Here is a 17,559-nt window from a genome sequence, read left to right on the forward strand (position 1 = left end):
AATGTTCTTGACTTAGGAAGGTGTTTTAGCATTTGTGAAATAGAGGTTTGCATATCCAAGTGTTTACGAGGGTTCTTAGAGTCAACTGACTAAGGTTTTCTTATCACATGGCATACTGGAAATACATGTATCATATAACATTCGTATCATAATGTAAATCATAACATAACATAATGACGACGCCATAACATCACAAAAATATGACACGTAAAGGACCATAGGTACGTATCAATCATACATCACACAAGCCATTTAACTAACCCCGAGAGCATTCCAACTGTAAAACCACTTGATTGGTCTAAGCTAGAGTCACTAAAGCTCCTTGGTTCTTGCTCCTTAAATCCAATTCCACTAAGGAGTTCTACGACCTCGTGTTAAAACATGTTAGCTAACTAAATTCATTTAACGACCTAGTATAAAATTTAGGCTTAAAATGCTTCAAATTGGCTAAACAACAACCATACTAACCTTGAAATGTACTTAATAATGAGGTTCAAAATAGGCCAACCAAGCCGAATGCATTGAGGTGAGTCACTGGAGTGCGCTAAGCTGAGGTCACGGTCCAGGTTAGATCGCTGACAAGTTAGGCTCGTGAGTTGGATCTAGGATGTGTCGAGTCTAGGGTTCTAGCCGAACTGCAAGTGTTGGGTCGACGTTGGACTGTGCCAAGCTCAATCGACACAGGGGTGGAGTGAGCTAGACGATCATGGGCTCGTGTCGAACCGAGCCGAGGGATGCACAAATTGAGATACATGTGGATTTTGAGGGTAGCGAGGTTGAATCCGAGCAACTAGGAAAGTGATGCAAGCATTTGAAGCATTTTGAATTATGAGTTTTGTTTAATGTCGAAAATTAATAATTAATTGTAGTAAAAATTTCTGCGGGTCCCCCATGTTTCCCTCTCTACCAATGCCTAAAAAATGTAGTTTTAATTTGACGACAAAAAGAAGAAGAAGAAAAAAAAAGTACTATTTATAACAATTTATTTATTTATTTATTTATTTATTTAATTACTTTCTTTTCTTTTCTTTTCCTTTTCTTTCATTTATTTATTTATTTATTATTTTTTTTAATACACAAACAAATTAGATCGGAAGCCAAGGCATCCGCCAATGGGGAGTGGTTTTTACAATCTTTCCCAAACAAAACTTCCTCCAACGCCACCATAACACCAACCAACGATTTTCTCTCTCTAAACTCTTCCAACTCTCTGATCCGCACGACCCGAATTCATCCTCCCATTTGGAATTCTTGATCCTGTTTTGCCTCAGCAACGCATTTGAGCGATTTTTGGGTTTTTCTTTTTCTCTTTGTGGACTTCTGATCTCTGTCTGGAACTCATTGTCGGTGGGGGTTCGGGTGATGCGAGCTTAGATTTCATGGTGGTATTTGGCCGCCATGGATGGTGGTAGGCGTCTTCCTGGGCAGCCTGTGCTAGGGTTGGTGTTGTTGTTGTTGTTGTTGTTGTTCTCCTTCTTCTTTTTGTTCAGTTGTCGTGGCCGACGATGACTACCTGAAGGAAGCTGCATAGAGGATGATGCAGCTTCACTTCTCGCCTAGCATGAGAAGCATCACGATCTCGACCAATAATGGATTTATTGATTTCATGAAGATCAAGGTTGCAGCTCGCCATATCTCTTACCGGACCATTTTCCACACCTTCCTCCTCCTCGCATTTCTCTTGCCTTTTGTCTTTATCCTCACTGCCGTCGTTACCCTCGAAGGCGTCAATAAGTGCTCCTCCTTTGGTACTATACTATACTATACCGTTTTTATTATGTTCTTGATCTTTTTGTTTTTTTACAAATAAATAATTTTACGTTCTTTTGGTTCATCCGTCTGCGAATCTATGATACGGATCTTAAGCATTCATAATCGAATGGTTGCTGAAGCCTTGCGTGATTTCTTTATTGGATGAGAGATTTATTTTTTGTTTGTGAGAATATCAAATGAAGCGCTCATGATTAGATGATTTGCGCGTCTTCGAGATGCTTTTTCTGGACTTTTAATCGTTTTCTTTTTCCTCGATATGAATGTAACGCAATGCGCTGGAAAATCTCCAATTCCTTGATCTGTAGAAACTCAATTTAGCCATTCGTGGAATTTCCATGGTCTCTAAAGAAACATCTACTTCTCTTTTTCCCCTTCCAATTGAAATGCTTGTTTTTCTTTGTTCATCTGATGTGCTAATGGCCATTGTGATATTCTCATTTTCTATTGATAATTATGCATTCTTAAATGCTTCCTCTATTTTAGCTTCTCCCTGCCACCACAAACCCTTCCTTAGTTGTTTTGTGACGTTGATGATAAGTGGATTCATATTCATGTTTTTCCTTACTCTGTTTCAGATTGTTTAGGCAGGCGGTTGGGACCACGGCTTCTTGGTAGGGTTGACGGTTCAGCGGTAAATACCTCCTTTCTCATGTGAACATAACCTTGTTTTGAATTTTATGGTATGCCTCAGTCGGTTGCATATGTTATTAACTTCAGCCCTTTCCTCTTGGTCGTGGTTGAATGTTTGTTTCTTCAGAGACTTGTCAGTGAATTTTACAAGATTCTCAATCAAGTTAAAACCGAGGAAATACCCGATGGGCTAAAGCTGCCAGATTCTTTCACTCAATTAGTTTCAGAAATGCAGAATAATCAATATGATGCAAACACCTTTGCTATAATGTTAAAGGCAATGGTATGTATTCTGCTACAGATTCAAACACATGTTGTAGGAAAAATGTTTTTTGTTACCTTTTTCCCTCCCTATTTTCTACTCTAAAATTTACCGACCGTCGTCCTTGGGAAATATTACAACATTTCTTGTTATTTAGGATTGGCACCAGAGTAGAATTATGTCTTCTGTTCCTCAGTTTAGACCCGTGGAGAATATTGTTAGCCTTTATAAAATGATGTAATTGGGATGTCAAAAGCTGATAATAGGTAGCTTTGGTAGCATTCAGGTTTCTAGACTAAGGCTATGTCTTTTTTAAAGTCAATGATAATATTTTTGATGCATTGGACTCTTCTAAGGTTTTTATTTTTATTTTTTGTTTATATTACATTGAACATTTAGGTTACATGGTTTCAAAATAAATTCATTAGTTTACATGGATTCAAAATAAAATTCTTTCATAATTCGTATATATGGATATATTTGATGTTGTATTACGTCCTAACCTGTTTAGACATTTACAAAGAAATGATCATGGTGTTAATAAAAAGATTCTATGTCCAACCTGGATGTAACCGTAAAACCTTAGGAATTATTTCTTAGAAATTATGGTAAAATATTCTAGTTTCTTAGTGGCTCCTTTCTTTGTAATTAGCTTTTAGGGTAAGAAGCATGCTCTGTGTTATTAATAGAGGGTTAGTGTTCGGCATGAACATGCTGAGACACATGCTAACATGTGTTTGACACATAAATAAGCTCTAATTTTTTTTATATAAAGTTTTAAACATTACAAATTTTATACTCTTCTAATAACTCTTTGAATTAAATAGTCCACTTGAGAAATTTAATAGTGAATGTAATAAGAAAAAACCCCACTAGATTAAGAAATCCACTAAGAAAAGAAACCTGAACATATTGCAATGAGAATAGGAAAAAAAAAGCTAGTCATCTTAACATATTCTTGGCTTCTTTCTTGCCCTTTTTGTGTTGGGTTATATTTTGAGGGAAACGTAGTAGACACACTCCTTGAAGCATTGCATATTTAAGCATGTCAAGATTTTTTACACATTAAAAAAAAAATAATTACTGTGTCTCCTGTGTGCCACGCCCTACTGCTTCTTGGCTTATAGGTTTCCCTCCAAGGTTCAATACTATCATTAGAGTACTAAAATCTACAAGTCTATTGGACATAGTTCCTTGAATCTGTCCTTTAACATGGATCTGGAGCAGTCTAAATGCTTTTATGGTCTGGTGTAGCACTTACCCCCATTTTAAGTGGGGAAAAAAAAAAATTGTCAGCTCTCCTACTATGTTTAAATCTTTTTTGTATAGATATGGTCTGTCAGCATTATAGTGTGTAATTCATGCCTGCAATTGTAAATTTGTGTATATTCCATGTCCTTATATGGACACTTGTCATTTGATATTCTCATTCTTGTTTTATGCAGCTATTTTCTTTTCCACATCTATGCTGGATACATTCAACTTTTATATGAATGAGTAGAACTTCGATTGCTTTGACTTCCGTTGCCAACTTCTCTTTCCACAAGTGATGAGTGCTCATATTTTATTTAGATTTTCTTAAATCCATAGATTTGACTTAATGGGTCCTTCCCAATTCCATCCTTAAATAGAAAAAGGAAAAGACAATCTGCTACGTCCTAGAAGGTTGCAAGCACACCCATCTCTATAAATTATTTGGGAGCAAGAAACAAACTTGCCATTTGGAAATAGGAATGCATATACTCAAGGGGCCAGAAAACACAGGGAAATTAGTAGCAGAAGTTAAAGCTTGATGAGTTTGAGTTACATATTTTAAATCATACTTTTCTAATTTATTTATAATGATCTTTATACGTTCAATTTCTCAACCTATTTATGTTGCTTCCCTTAATGTTAATATTAAGTTGCTTAGATTTATAAGAAGTTATCCATCATTGGATAAGGTTCTAAATTTTCCACCAGAAGTTACCAATAACATTGGGTATTATGTTATTATTATTATTATTTTTTTTTTTTGCTTTGATTATGTTTCAGCTTTTGATTTCTGATTGATACTATAAACACCCTCATTGTGCAGTTAATCTAATGTATGCTAAATTGTCCATCAGAAGTTACCAATAAATTGGGTATTATCTTATTTTTAGTTTTGGTTATATTTTTGCTTCCGTTTTCTGATTGACACTATAAACACCCTCATTTTGCAGTTAATCTAATGTAATGCCTTTTATCCTGCGTAGATAGAGAAATTTGAAAAGGACATTAGGGAATCTAAGTTTGCAGAGCTGATGCACAAGCACTTTGCTGCTAGTTCCATTCCAAAAGGCATCCACTGCCTATCTCTTCGTTTAACGGATGAATATTCGTCAAATGCTCATGCACGCAAACAATTGCCTCCTCCAGAGTTACTTCCTTTACTTTCAGATAACTCTTATTACCACTTTATTTTGTCAACCGACAACATTTTGGCCGCTTCTGTTGTAGTCAATTCTGCTGTGCAGTCTTCTCTCAGACCTGAAAAGATTGTATTTCATGTCATTACTGACAAGAAGACTTATTCTGGTATGCACTCATGGTTTGCACTAAATTCTATTGCACCTGCACTTGTTGAAGTGAAAGGCATTCATCAATTTGACTGGTTAACAAGAGAAAACATCCCGGTGCTCGAAGCTGTAGAAAACCAGAATGGGATAAGAAGTTACTACCATGGGAATCACATTGTTGGTGCTAATCTCAGTGATACAACGCCACGGATATTTGCTTCAAAACTGCAGGCTAGAAGTCCAAAATATATATCCTTACTCAACCATCTTCGCATTTATTTACCAGAGGTAATTAAACTTGTTCTGTAATACTCTTACAATATGTAAGATCTTCAAACACAATTGATAGAATATTTTAAGAAGTATAACTTTCCTTTTTTGATTGCTTCAAACACAATTTGTAAGATCTTCAAGTTTTCAATGGGGTCCAGAGTTGGATCTATATTCTTGATTTCTGAGTCCTAGGAGATTAGTAATCATTGTACTATGAATTTGTTCAACTGACAATTAGTTCTCTCTTATTCCTCCCCTGTAAAACTATTAAACTCTGTAGCTTTTAGTTGAAAAAGAACGCAAAACATGTTTAGGTTGGTTGGTATTATAACAGAGCAGATAAATATTATTGGACTGCAGTAACTATTTCATGCTTGAGGCTTAACTTTTTACCTTGATGTAAATTGCACAGCTCTTCCCAAACTTGGAGAAGGTGGTTTTCTTAGATGACGATGTTGTGATTCAGCGTGATTTGTCTCCTCTATGGGATATTGACCTTGAAGGAAAGGTAAATGGAGCTGTGGAAACTTGTAAAGGTGAGGATGAGTGGGTAATGTCTAAGCGGTTCCGCAACTACTTTAATTTCTCCCATCCAATTATACAAAAGCATTTAAATCCTGATGAATGTGCTTGGGCCTATGGGATGAACGTTTTTGATCTTCATGCTTGGAGAAGAACAAATATAAGGGAAATTTACCACTTATGGCTGAGAAAGGTAGTAATAATATACATCGCCTTTGTTTAACTTTTTGCTGATGCTATTTTTCTTATTCATTTGTTTTGATCGGGGGGGTACCCTACTCCTTGCGCTCTATTTCAGAACCTGATGTCAAACTTGACAATGTGGAAGCTGGGAACCCTTCCCCCTGCTTTGATTGCATTTAGAGATCAAGTTCATCCTATTGATCCTTCATGGCACATGCTTGGCTTGGGCTATCAGGAACAGACCGATGTCGAGAATGTGAAGAATGCAGCAGTTATCCACTACAATGGGCAACTAAAACCGTGGTTGGAGATTGGGTTCGAGCATGTCCGACCCTTCTGGATCAAGTACGTCAATTACTCCAATGATTTTATAAGAAACTGTCACATCGTGGAATCATAGTCAATTGTCAAAGATGCAGATGAGCAACATTTTGCTCGTCCAGAAGGTTGCCCCAATCCATTCGTCTTGACTACGATGATGGACATGCATTCATCTCGCATCAGATTCGATCGTTCTTTCAGTTTGTAGCCAAATAGAAGCTCTTCCTTTTCAATATTTTTCGGGTACCGTTATTGATGTTGCTTCATCGGGGGATTGAGTTTAGCTCTCCTGGTTACCTTACCACTACTACTAAGTGGAATAGAAAAAGAGGATATGATATAGTAAAGAAAAAGTTGATTATTGATATGCCTATGATGCTGTGATGCCATTATATAGGTGGTGCGCACAGAAGAAGATCTAGGACAACCCTCCCTACTACAGACAACACTCTTCCTGCCAGTTGCTTTTCTTTTTTCTGTTTGTTAGTCGTCTTCATCTGATGATACCCACATAATATAGTCATTTTTTAGAAAGTAGGTTATGGAAAACGTTTGCTCCTACAGGTCCCCATTCAATTGGATTTTTTTTCTTTTTTTTAGGTTCATTTCTCTATTCGTTTTGTAATATTCATGATATACATGCAGAAAATTCTTTTTCTCCATCTTATACTTGTGTTTTGATCATTACATTATAATATTGAAACTCAAAGGTGTGGAGTTTTATACACACAAATACCTGATTCTGAGGTTGTTAATGTTATTAGCCTTCAATCTTCAATAGTTTTGTCTGCTACTTATTGGTTAATGTTGTTAGCATGCACTTAAATTATTTCCAATATTGTAACTTCAAGGTATTTGCGGATTAATACTAAAAGAAAGTTGAGACTAAGATGATAGCTTGTGAAAAATTAATAGACCATGCAAATAATTCAAATACTAGGTCTACAAATGTTAATCACATTATCCAATCTAGATTGGAAAGAATTGTAGAAGACTGAATACCAAATCACATTATCCTATTGAGTGGTATTTATTATCGGGCTAAACAATTTATTCCTAAAATACTTAAATCATTTTCCTAAAATATATAGACATGAGCTTATACAATTATTGAATTTTACTCTATTGAGCTTAACTGGTCCTTATTCACCCCACCATGTTGAGAAAGCCCTCATGTTGGTTGTCGCAATAAAGTGGATAGTCAATTTTCTGGTGCAAATTCTCTATTAAGAGTTTTAGTCACGTAATTTCTTAAACTGCTCAAGTCGATGCTCTGTACTTCGCTTTTGTAGTTAACAATGATACTTCTTGGTTGTCTTTTGCTACATCAAGAAATTGTTTGCGAACCAAACTTGAACACATACCCAGTGCTTGATCTTCAGGTATCGTGGTATCTTGCATAGTTAACATCACAGTATCTAGCTAGTTTGCAGTCTTTGATTCTTTTGTACAAAGACCATAATCAATTGTACTTTTGACATATCGCAAGATCTGTCGAGCCGTACCCAAATGAGGCTTCTTTGGACTTTGCATCTACTAACTAATGACTCCAACTTCGTTTTCAAATCCATTTGGTTGGTTGATGTAGATCTCTCTGTCTATCTCTCCATGCAAGAAAACATTCTTCATATTCATCTGCCATAATTTCCAATCTTTATGTACCGTAAGTGTTGGAGGAACATGTATGATAATGATCTTCATCACTGGACTAAATGTTTTATCATAGTCTAGTCCATATTGTTAAGAGTACCTTCGAGCTATAGGTTGAGCCTTGTATCTCTCGATTGATCAATCCTAGAGACACATTATTTCGTAACTCACTTGCAAGAGATGAGTTTGATATCTCTTGGTCTTGACACTAGTTCAAGTTTGGTTTTTTCTCCAAGGCTATAATTTCGTCCTCCAATGCCTGCTGCCAAGCCATATTTTATAATGCTTCTTCATACGTCTCTGGCTCTTTAACTTCTTCTTCTATAATAACTGTGTTGACATACTTTGGATTTGGATTTGGTTTTTGAATTCTTTTTTACTATTTATGTTGTTGAGGTGTTATTTCTTTTTCACTGGGTTTGCTTGGTTGAGTCACTTCTTGCTTACTAACATTTAGTGTCACTTGGATCTTTAGGCGCATCAACACTTAAACAAATGTGTAAAGTTTGCTCCCTCGTCTTCTATGGAAGAATTTCTTCAATGTTGTTCAAATTTGGTAAAATTTCCTTCTTCGAGGGCCACCCTACTTCCATTGTGCCACTCTAATCCTCAGCCATGTGGTTTCAGCATCTTGAATCAATGATCCAGTCATTCTCATAATCAATATGTTCTCCTGTAATAACGAGTAAAAAGTAAATAATAAATGAAGAGAGAGGGATGGACAGCTGTACGTACATATAATATGTGAATATTATGTTGTATGCGATAAATTGATATGTTTACGATATGGTGTGTTTGAAGGCATGCTTGAATTATGTTATGTGACTGTTATGGTATATGATAAGATATGTGTATGATATGAATTGATATGTTTCGAAGACATGATAAGTTTATGCTATGACAAATGTGTGATATTGAATGACATAATATGATTGACATGCAAATGACAAATTGGCATAACGTACAACCTCGATATACGCATGAAAAGTTATGATAAAAAAGTTATGATACTAAGGGAAACGGTAGAGGGGTTGTAATATATGATAATGAAAAAGGAAAAATGTTGAAACCTCATGCATTATTGTGTGTTCATGCATTGGGGGATACCACTTCTCCTTTTACAATAGTACGAACGTGTACGCTACAAGGAGGAAAACGATCATTATGTTTACCATAATGTTGCTATGACGGCCACTACTAATAGGTGTCCGACATCAACAACTACCAGAGAATGTTTGTCCAACCAGAAAGAGGTCAAGAGGTGTGCGAACCGATTGGTGGGTCTATACTCACATGTGTAGACCGTGTGTAGAAAAATAATTACACATTCAAGGGCCCGCTTAGGATAGCCGCTGTAGGAAAATATACTGATAAGTCCCACTCATGATTTGTATGTGCTTGCATTTAACCCCAATAGGGGGTCACATAGAGTATTTTTTAAAATACTCAAGCCATGTGCTACTTCTATTTTAGGTAGAGGCATGACATCCCTAAATGACTGACAACAATATCTACACTCAGACCATGACACATACATAGGGTAGTTGTATTTATTTTGTTAGAATTAGGTTAGCATAAGATATTTACTTTTAATGTTTATTTATTTCATTTAGTGTCTCATTGTGTTATTTTAAAAATATTTTCGAATACGTAAGTCCATGACAATGTTTTGAATGAAGTATATGTTTTATGATGAAGTTTAAACACTTATTTCCTTACAAAGATGATTAGGTAGGTAGAAATCTAAGGTCGTTACCGTCTATAATTCTAGGTCTTTGCAACCGTTTAAGTGGAGAAGATTATGTTTTTTAATATTTACTTAAATTTTGTCTTTATCTCACAAGTGTGGTGACTTACAATCATTTATAACTTTTTCAAATACGGTAGCGACTTTAGATTAGTAGAAATTTAGGTTTGTTACCACCCAGATTTTCAAAATAAACATTGTCATAGCATTATAGGTTCAAAAGCATTTTTAAAACAACCTAAGGAAATACTAAATAAAACAAGTAAAATATAAAATATCATTATTCTATACATGTGTCATTGTCTCTACTTAAGATGTCATCGTTAGCCATACAGGGGTTCTTTGCCTCTACCTGAAACAGAAGTAGCACACGTTGAGGATTTTAAGAAATACTTAGTAAGTAACCCTACTATTGGTGTTAGAGAATGCAAACACATGCAACTACTGTTCTAGGGACCTATTGTTAAAATTATCATAGACGTGGCCCCTAGTTTGGACAAAATTGGATGCGTAGTAATTTCCTACACACGACCCAAAATGTGCGGGCGTGAATCCTCAGATGGTTTGCACCCCTTGAACCCATCATAGTCGAGCTAGTTGTCCGTAGCAGCATCTGGAGGTCACTTTGTGATGTCCTACATTGGTTGGGGAGAAGAACGGACCATTTTTTATAAGGGTGTGGAAAGCTTCAACCCGAAAGAAAAAATCCAAAGAGGACAATATCTGGTAGCGATAGATCTTGAAAATGCTTTGTTCGGTTCTTGCATCTAGGAGAAACAAGAAATATAGAAAGAATGTGGCGTGGTTGGTTAAGCAAACACGGACCAACGGCCCCAACAGACCTTTCCAACATTCAACTACAGCCCACAGTTATAGGACGTCTCTAACTCCCACGCAGCACTACAAAATTCCTCTATAAATAAATAACCCATCAATAGCACACCTCCATATCATCAAACAAAACTCTTCTTCTTCTTCTTCATCTTCTTCTTCCTCCCCTCCCATGGCAGGTCTTCAGTACAAATTCTTCCCCACCGACTTCCTCTACCCTCGTCCGCCGTCCTCCGACGTCGCCGACAACATCGTCTCCGTCGTCCCCCCCAAACCCGACGACTCCTCCGCCAACTCCAAGGGACGCCTCCACCGCCAACCCTTTCTTCACGCCAACAACAAACCTGCTGTTCAACCTATTGTCGCCCCAACTCCCAACCCATCCAATTTCTAGCGTCTCCTCTTCTTTGTTATTGTATTTTATATTATTTGAATTTAAGTTCCAAAGCTGTTCATCGGAGCTTTCCCCTCCTCTACCACTCTAAACTATTCAATAACACAATCATGAAGAATCACAGACTTTCTCCTCCATTCTTCTTTTATTTTAAAAAGGTCAAAATTACTGCTACCCAATTTATTCATTTAGAACAAACAACTTGTTTATTTTTTTTTCCCTAACATTCACTAAATTTCATAACATTTATTTAGAGGGAGAACGTTACTACATGATCTTAAATATCCAAAGTCCATGACTGGGATTACAAATCCTTCTCATGTTTCTCATTTCCATTTTTGGTCAACATTCGTGACAAAAAAAAGATTGTCATTCAAGAGTCAACGTTGGCGTCTGAAAATTAAATTGAAAACAAAATTGGGACAGCCGACCAAGGCGTGCACCGTTCGCTCATGAAAGGAATATTCGCCGAATATGCTCTCTTCAACCATATTCTTTTTCTAAAATTCTTTAATGCCCATTCCTTCGACGCCACATCCTTATAATATTCATTTTCAACTTCTAAATCTCATTATAACTTATTAAATCTTATTTAATTCATCTCATACTTACATATGAATTATTTTTTGCGATTTAAGTTTTTGAATATTTTTTTAATAAAAACTATATAAATTTTTAATGGTAAATATTTAGTCTAACTTAAAATTAGAGTGCTGTGGTGTGGGATTAAAAACGAAGAAAAAACAGGAAACAAGGGAGGAGAGTTGAAATTGGTGTCTCTTTCGAAATTCTTCATGGTTTGGTGATTTCCTTGTCGGGGCCAAGCTTGAGATTAGAGGAACGCCTGTGGAAACTATCTTAAGGGATAAGCCATATTAGGCCGTTATTCGAAGGTAAGATAGCTCATTTCACCCAATATTTAGATTCCAATATCTTGGTCTATATTGCATAATAAGTTATGAAATAGAGAACTTGTTAGAATTGTAACAACGAGGAGATCGATAAAGTTGTAGAAAAAGTTGGGACGAAATACGGGCGGTAGAGGTGGAATATGGGTTGGGACATAATCGGTATTAATAGAAAAATTGGAAAAATTGTGCAGAATCGCGAGGTTGAAGACAAAGTGTGTGCAGTACACGCAGGGCACTGGGGAATCCGTGACTTGGCGTTGGATTGGTGCGTGGGGCGAATGCGCCCGAGAAAGTCATCGAGAACGATGACAAAATTAAGAGGGGGAGAATGTCACAATCTACAATATGATTGTGACTCGAGTAAGTCATCAAGGACGATGACTAAGTTAAGTGAAGGAGAATGTCACAACCATAGTATGAAGAGAGTAGGTTGTGACCCTCACGCCATGACAAGCAAAGGGGCGTCCCTCAGGACGCCCCATCCGGCCATATGCGGGCCAACATAGATGAATGTCATGATGCGATCGAGGAGGACGATGCATCATCCAACACACCACCACGCAAAGTGGGTATTGAAGATATATGTTGAGACATAAGCATAACAGAGACATCAGCATAGACATGAAGGACAAGATAGGCTTATTGAAGGGCCAGGTAGGGCCCCGGACCTTAACCTCAAAAGTCGAGATTTTGGAAGGAATTTGGGCATGCGGTTCGGGAGTTAAGTCCGCCCATATGAAATATGAATGCTCGCCAAGTTTGGTGTCAATCGGACATTAGACGGACAATGCACGACACCGTATGACACCTCACCAAAATCATGTCTACACCCGGTAGAATGAAAATGGCTCAAAATGTACTATAGGGGGTACCATGGTGTTAGCTCTCCACCACCCCTGGGTCCTTTGGCCTAAGTGAGCTACCATGTGGCACATACGTGTGTCACAGTGTGGGCGAGCGTGTCGAGACGAGTGTCTCGGGCGACTTCCTTTGAAATGGGTTTTTGAAGGATTGTACCGGACGACATGGGTGTGTCGGTATTGCGCCCTAGCCCGCATGTTGGAGGTTGCTACATACACCCGCTATCCAGGACGGTATTTGTAAATGACTCGGCATGGGCACGGGAGGGCCTATGCCTCGATAGAACCTAGATGGATGGATGTTCAGGAAGTCCCAATGAGATGAACGACACGCGGGCCCATTCTCGATGGCATGACCGAATGAGTTATGATGGCCGACGACATCCCGAGACTCGGGATGGCGCCAAGACATATGGACCCTATCGATGGAGATCGAGATGACAAGATGAGATGCGACGTTAAATTGAGAGACCTTGGCCCGAGTAGAGGCAAGGTCGAGTCGAATGAGTTGGTCTAGCGTAGAGGCAAGTCGGATGTGTCGTAGATGATTGAACATACACGCACAGACGAAGTATGTGGTTGAACAAGCTTGGATTCCGCACAAGCGATGTTCGATTGGTGAAGACAAATCTTGTCTAAGGTCTGACGAAGCCACAAAGTTGGGGCAAAAAATACATATGGGGCTTAATTCCCCTTAAGGCTAGTCATGAGCGTGTATAGATCACGACGCCGCACGGTCAAGAAGGCAGGACCGTGATATTAAGCACACTGAGTGTGTGCAGGCGAGTGTAATGTTATTTTGCTTCCCGATTTGTCCCATTCGACTTCTTTTGATTTGTTCTACCAAGATTGGCCTATACTTACCTTGAAAATTGTGAAATATAGGTCTAATTAAAAGGAATTGTGTTGAAATACCCTATCAAACGTACATCCAAGGGAAAAGGAGTTTGAAACCAGATAAGTAGCATATCGTTCTTTAAACTAGTTCTTAACTTGTTTTACAACATGTGAGTATGTTGTTTACATGATTAAGAACTTAGTATGTCAATACGTGTTGTGACGATATTGAATGTCTATTTGTACATTGTGACTACTTGCCTGATATAAGCATGTTATAAATGATTACTAGAATGTTTTATGCATCGAATATTATAAATTACCTGAAAGCATGCATCATATGTGAGTATGCTGTTCATGTTAACGGAAAGGTTATGACTCTAAGATATGTTTATTGATTGTTGAGCCATGACCTATTAATGAACATAGACCCTAGTACGAGAAACAAGGAGTCAATGACGAATAAAACTTAAAAACACCTTGAAAGATTAGTTATAGCCCATGAAAGATAAGTTAGCTACTTACTGGTTAATTTAATTACTCATCAAAATTATTTTAACTTGCCAACCGAGAGGTCAGAGACTATTGAGAATATATGTATGAGTCTGTGTATTTATGTGTATTTATGCTTTAAAATGGTATTGATTTTAAATGTTTTACGTATTTCAAAATATTTTGAAACTTATGATTGGTTGTTGAAATTTATTTTCTACGTCAGAAATAACTCCTGTGAATCGCTTGGTCGACAAGCGAGCGGATGTTACATGTAACCATTTATTAATAAAACAATAATATACGTTAAATTTTAATTTATTTTTCATTCATAAATAAATTTATTATAAATAATATGCATTAAATTTTAGATTTCAAAGTTCGGGTGATAATAATTATTCTCAAATAAATAATTTTAACACAATTATACACATTTTTTTTGTAACCGTTACAAAAAAAAAAAATAATAATAATAATAATACTTCGCCGGAAAAGGTGACGGAGTTCTCGCACCATTTGTGTACCATGCTCCCCCGACGCCCATGACAAGCCAAACCAACTAGTCTTCCCTCACAAAGACTCACCTACAAGAGACAAAATATTGAGGTACAACAGAACGAAAAACAAAAAGTTGTGTGTTTTTCGATAAGCACGACGACGAGGTTGTTAAGGACATTTAGTAATAAATTATAGTTTACCATATATATTATATTTGATATTTTATTATAAGTCAAATATCTAATATTTGCCTTATTATTATAGGTATCTTTCCATTTATTGTTATTTCCATTTATTACTATTTTCATATCTTGTAATTTATTTGATTATAAATAAGATAACTTTCACACCATTTAGGTGTGATGGATTATGCAAACATTCACATGGTATTAGAGCCCTTTCGGTTTAACAACCCTGATCCTTTCTTTTCAATGGTTTTTGAATCCTCTAATCTTCTTCTCCACCACCCCTGCTGGTTTTGACGCCGCAGGGGCAGTCTTCATGGCTGCCGTAGTCGAAGCCGATTGATTACTCTTCGGCTCCACCCTATTGACCTCCAAATCACTTTTCGTCATACTCTGTACATACAACCTCACCTTTTCCAACCAAATCGGTTTTCCCCTTAGCTAATATAGTCTCTCTCATTTTCTTCTCAATCAACCTTCATCCTTCACATAAACCCTAACCTAAACCTATCAACCTTTTGCAGAGATTTACCTTCGGAATCTGGGTGCCGCACTGGCCTATTCGCCAACCAAGTTGCCGCCGCCCTTCCTGCCAAAATTGGCTTCTTCGCCCGATGAGGTGACTCTTCCGACTGCCCTTCTCGCCAAAATTGGCTCCTTCGCCCAATGTGGCGACTCTTCCGGCTTCAACATTGTCTTTGTCCCTTTCTAGGTTTCCCCTTCTACTTCTTGGGGTTAGAAATATTCTCACCAGAGCCAAGGCAGCATCGTCGCTAAGCGACAATCTCTCTTCATGGGTTAGACATATTCTCGCCGAAGCCAAGGCAGCATCGCCGCTGAGCGGCGATCCCTCTGCAATTTTTGATGGCCAAGAACCGGGTTGTTAGCATCTTCATAAAAAGTGTTTCTCAACCTCTTTGAATTTTTCAAATTCAAGCTTCACGTTCGTTTAAATCCGACGCTTAGCTTACGGTGGGGTGTTAAGGATATTTAGNAATAAATTATAGTTTACCATATATATTATATTTGATATTTTATTATAAGGCAAATATCTAATATTTGCCTTATTATCATAGGTATCTTTCCATTTATTGTTATTTCCATTTATTACTATTTCCATATCCTTGTAATTCATTTGATTATAAATAAGATAACTTTCACACCATTTAGGTGTGGTGGATTAATCAAACATTCACATGGTATCAGAGCCCTCTCGGTTTAACAACCCCGATCCTTTCTTTTCAATGGCTTTTGAATCCTCTAATCTTCTTCTCCACCACCCCTGCTGGTTTTGACGCCGCAGGGGCAGTCTTCATGGCTGCCGTAGTCGAAGCCGATTGATTACTCTTCGGCTCCACCCTATTGACCTCCAAATCACTTTTCGTCATACTCTGTACATACAACCTCACCTTTTCCAACCAAATCGGTTTTCCCCTTAGCTAATATAGTCTCTCTCATTTTCTTCTCAATCAACCTTCATCCTTCACATAAACCCTAACCTAAACCTATCAACCTTTTGCAGAGATTTACCTTCGGAATCTAGGTGCCGCACTAGCCTATTCGCCAACCAAGTTGCCGCCGCCCTTCCTGCCAAAATTGGCTTCTTCGCCCGATGAGGTGGCTCTTCCGACTGCCCTGCTCGCCAAAATTGGCTCCTTCTCGCCAAAATTGGCTCCTTCGCCCAATGTGGCGACTCTTCCGGCTTCAACATTGTCTTTGTCCCTTTCGAGGTTTCCCCTTCTACTTCTTGGGGTTAGAAATATTCTCACCAGAGCCAAGGCAGCATCGTCGCTAAGCGACAATCTCTCTTCATGGGTTAGACATATTCTCGCCGAAGCCAAGGCAGCATCGCCGCTGAGCGGCGATCCCTCTGCAATTTTTGATGGCCAAGAACCGGGTTGTTAGCATCTTCATAAAAAGTGTTTCTCAACCTCTTTGAATTTTTCAAATTCAAGCTTCACGTTCGTTTAAATCCGACGCTTAGCTTACGGTGGGGTGTTAAGGATATTTAGTAATAAATTATAGTTTACCATATATATTATATTTGATATTTTATTATAAGGCAAATATCTAATATTTGTCTTATTATCATACGTATCTTTCCATTTATTGTTATTTCCATTTATTACTATTTCCATATCCTTGTAATTTATTTGATTATAAATAAGATAACTTTCACACCATTTAGGTGTGGTGGATTATGCAAACATTCACAGAGGTAAATGACCCAACTTCTCTGCTGCACTCACCCCAATCTCAAAGTCATGACCCAACTTCAGGACGTTAGATGAAAGTGTCCCACATTGGTTAATTTAGGGAATGGTCGTGGGTTTATAATCTAAGAATACACTCTCCATTGGTATGAGGCATTTTGGGGAAGTCCAAAGCAAAGCCATGAGCTTATGTTCAAAGTAAACAATATCATACCATTATGGAGAGTCGTGTTCGTCTAACATAGGAGCGGCCCACGAGGTGAATGCAACCCACACAGCCCGGCACCACAAACCTTCGGCCTAGACACTTGTAGTGCCCCAAATCCAAATCAAGCAAACTCAGCCTAGTTTTGAAACCTGCAATCCCCACACATGTCAGCTCCTCCCTATGCCATGTGTCGTCCATACAATCAGCGACTCCTTCGACTCGTCGGCTA

General features: G+C 37.8%; 1 protein-coding gene across 1 annotated transcript; it reads left to right on the forward strand.

The window, feature by feature from the left end:
- Positions 1 to 1,090: 1,090 nt before the first annotated feature.
- LOC111479914 (probable galacturonosyltransferase 14) lies at positions 1,091 to 7,164 on the forward strand. The gene is made up of 6 exons (XM_023124821.1): positions 1,091 to 1,748; positions 2,349 to 2,404; positions 2,531 to 2,686; positions 4,903 to 5,493; positions 5,891 to 6,193; positions 6,299 to 7,164. The coding sequence occupies exons 1-6, from the start codon at positions 1,535 to 1,537 to the stop codon at positions 6,581 to 6,583; spliced, it is 1,605 nt and encodes a 534-aa protein (XP_022980589.1). The 5' UTR covers positions 1,091 to 1,534; the 3' UTR covers positions 6,584 to 7,164.
- Positions 7,165 to 17,559: the final 10,395 nt, after the last annotated feature.

The sequence above is a fragment of the Cucurbita maxima genome, unplaced genomic scaffold (genome assembly GCF_002738345.1).
Source record: "Cucurbita maxima cultivar Rimu unplaced genomic scaffold, Cmax_1.0 Cma_Scf00005, whole genome shotgun sequence".
In the NCBI taxonomy this organism is placed as follows: Eukaryota; Viridiplantae; Streptophyta; class Magnoliopsida; order Cucurbitales; family Cucurbitaceae; genus Cucurbita; species Cucurbita maxima.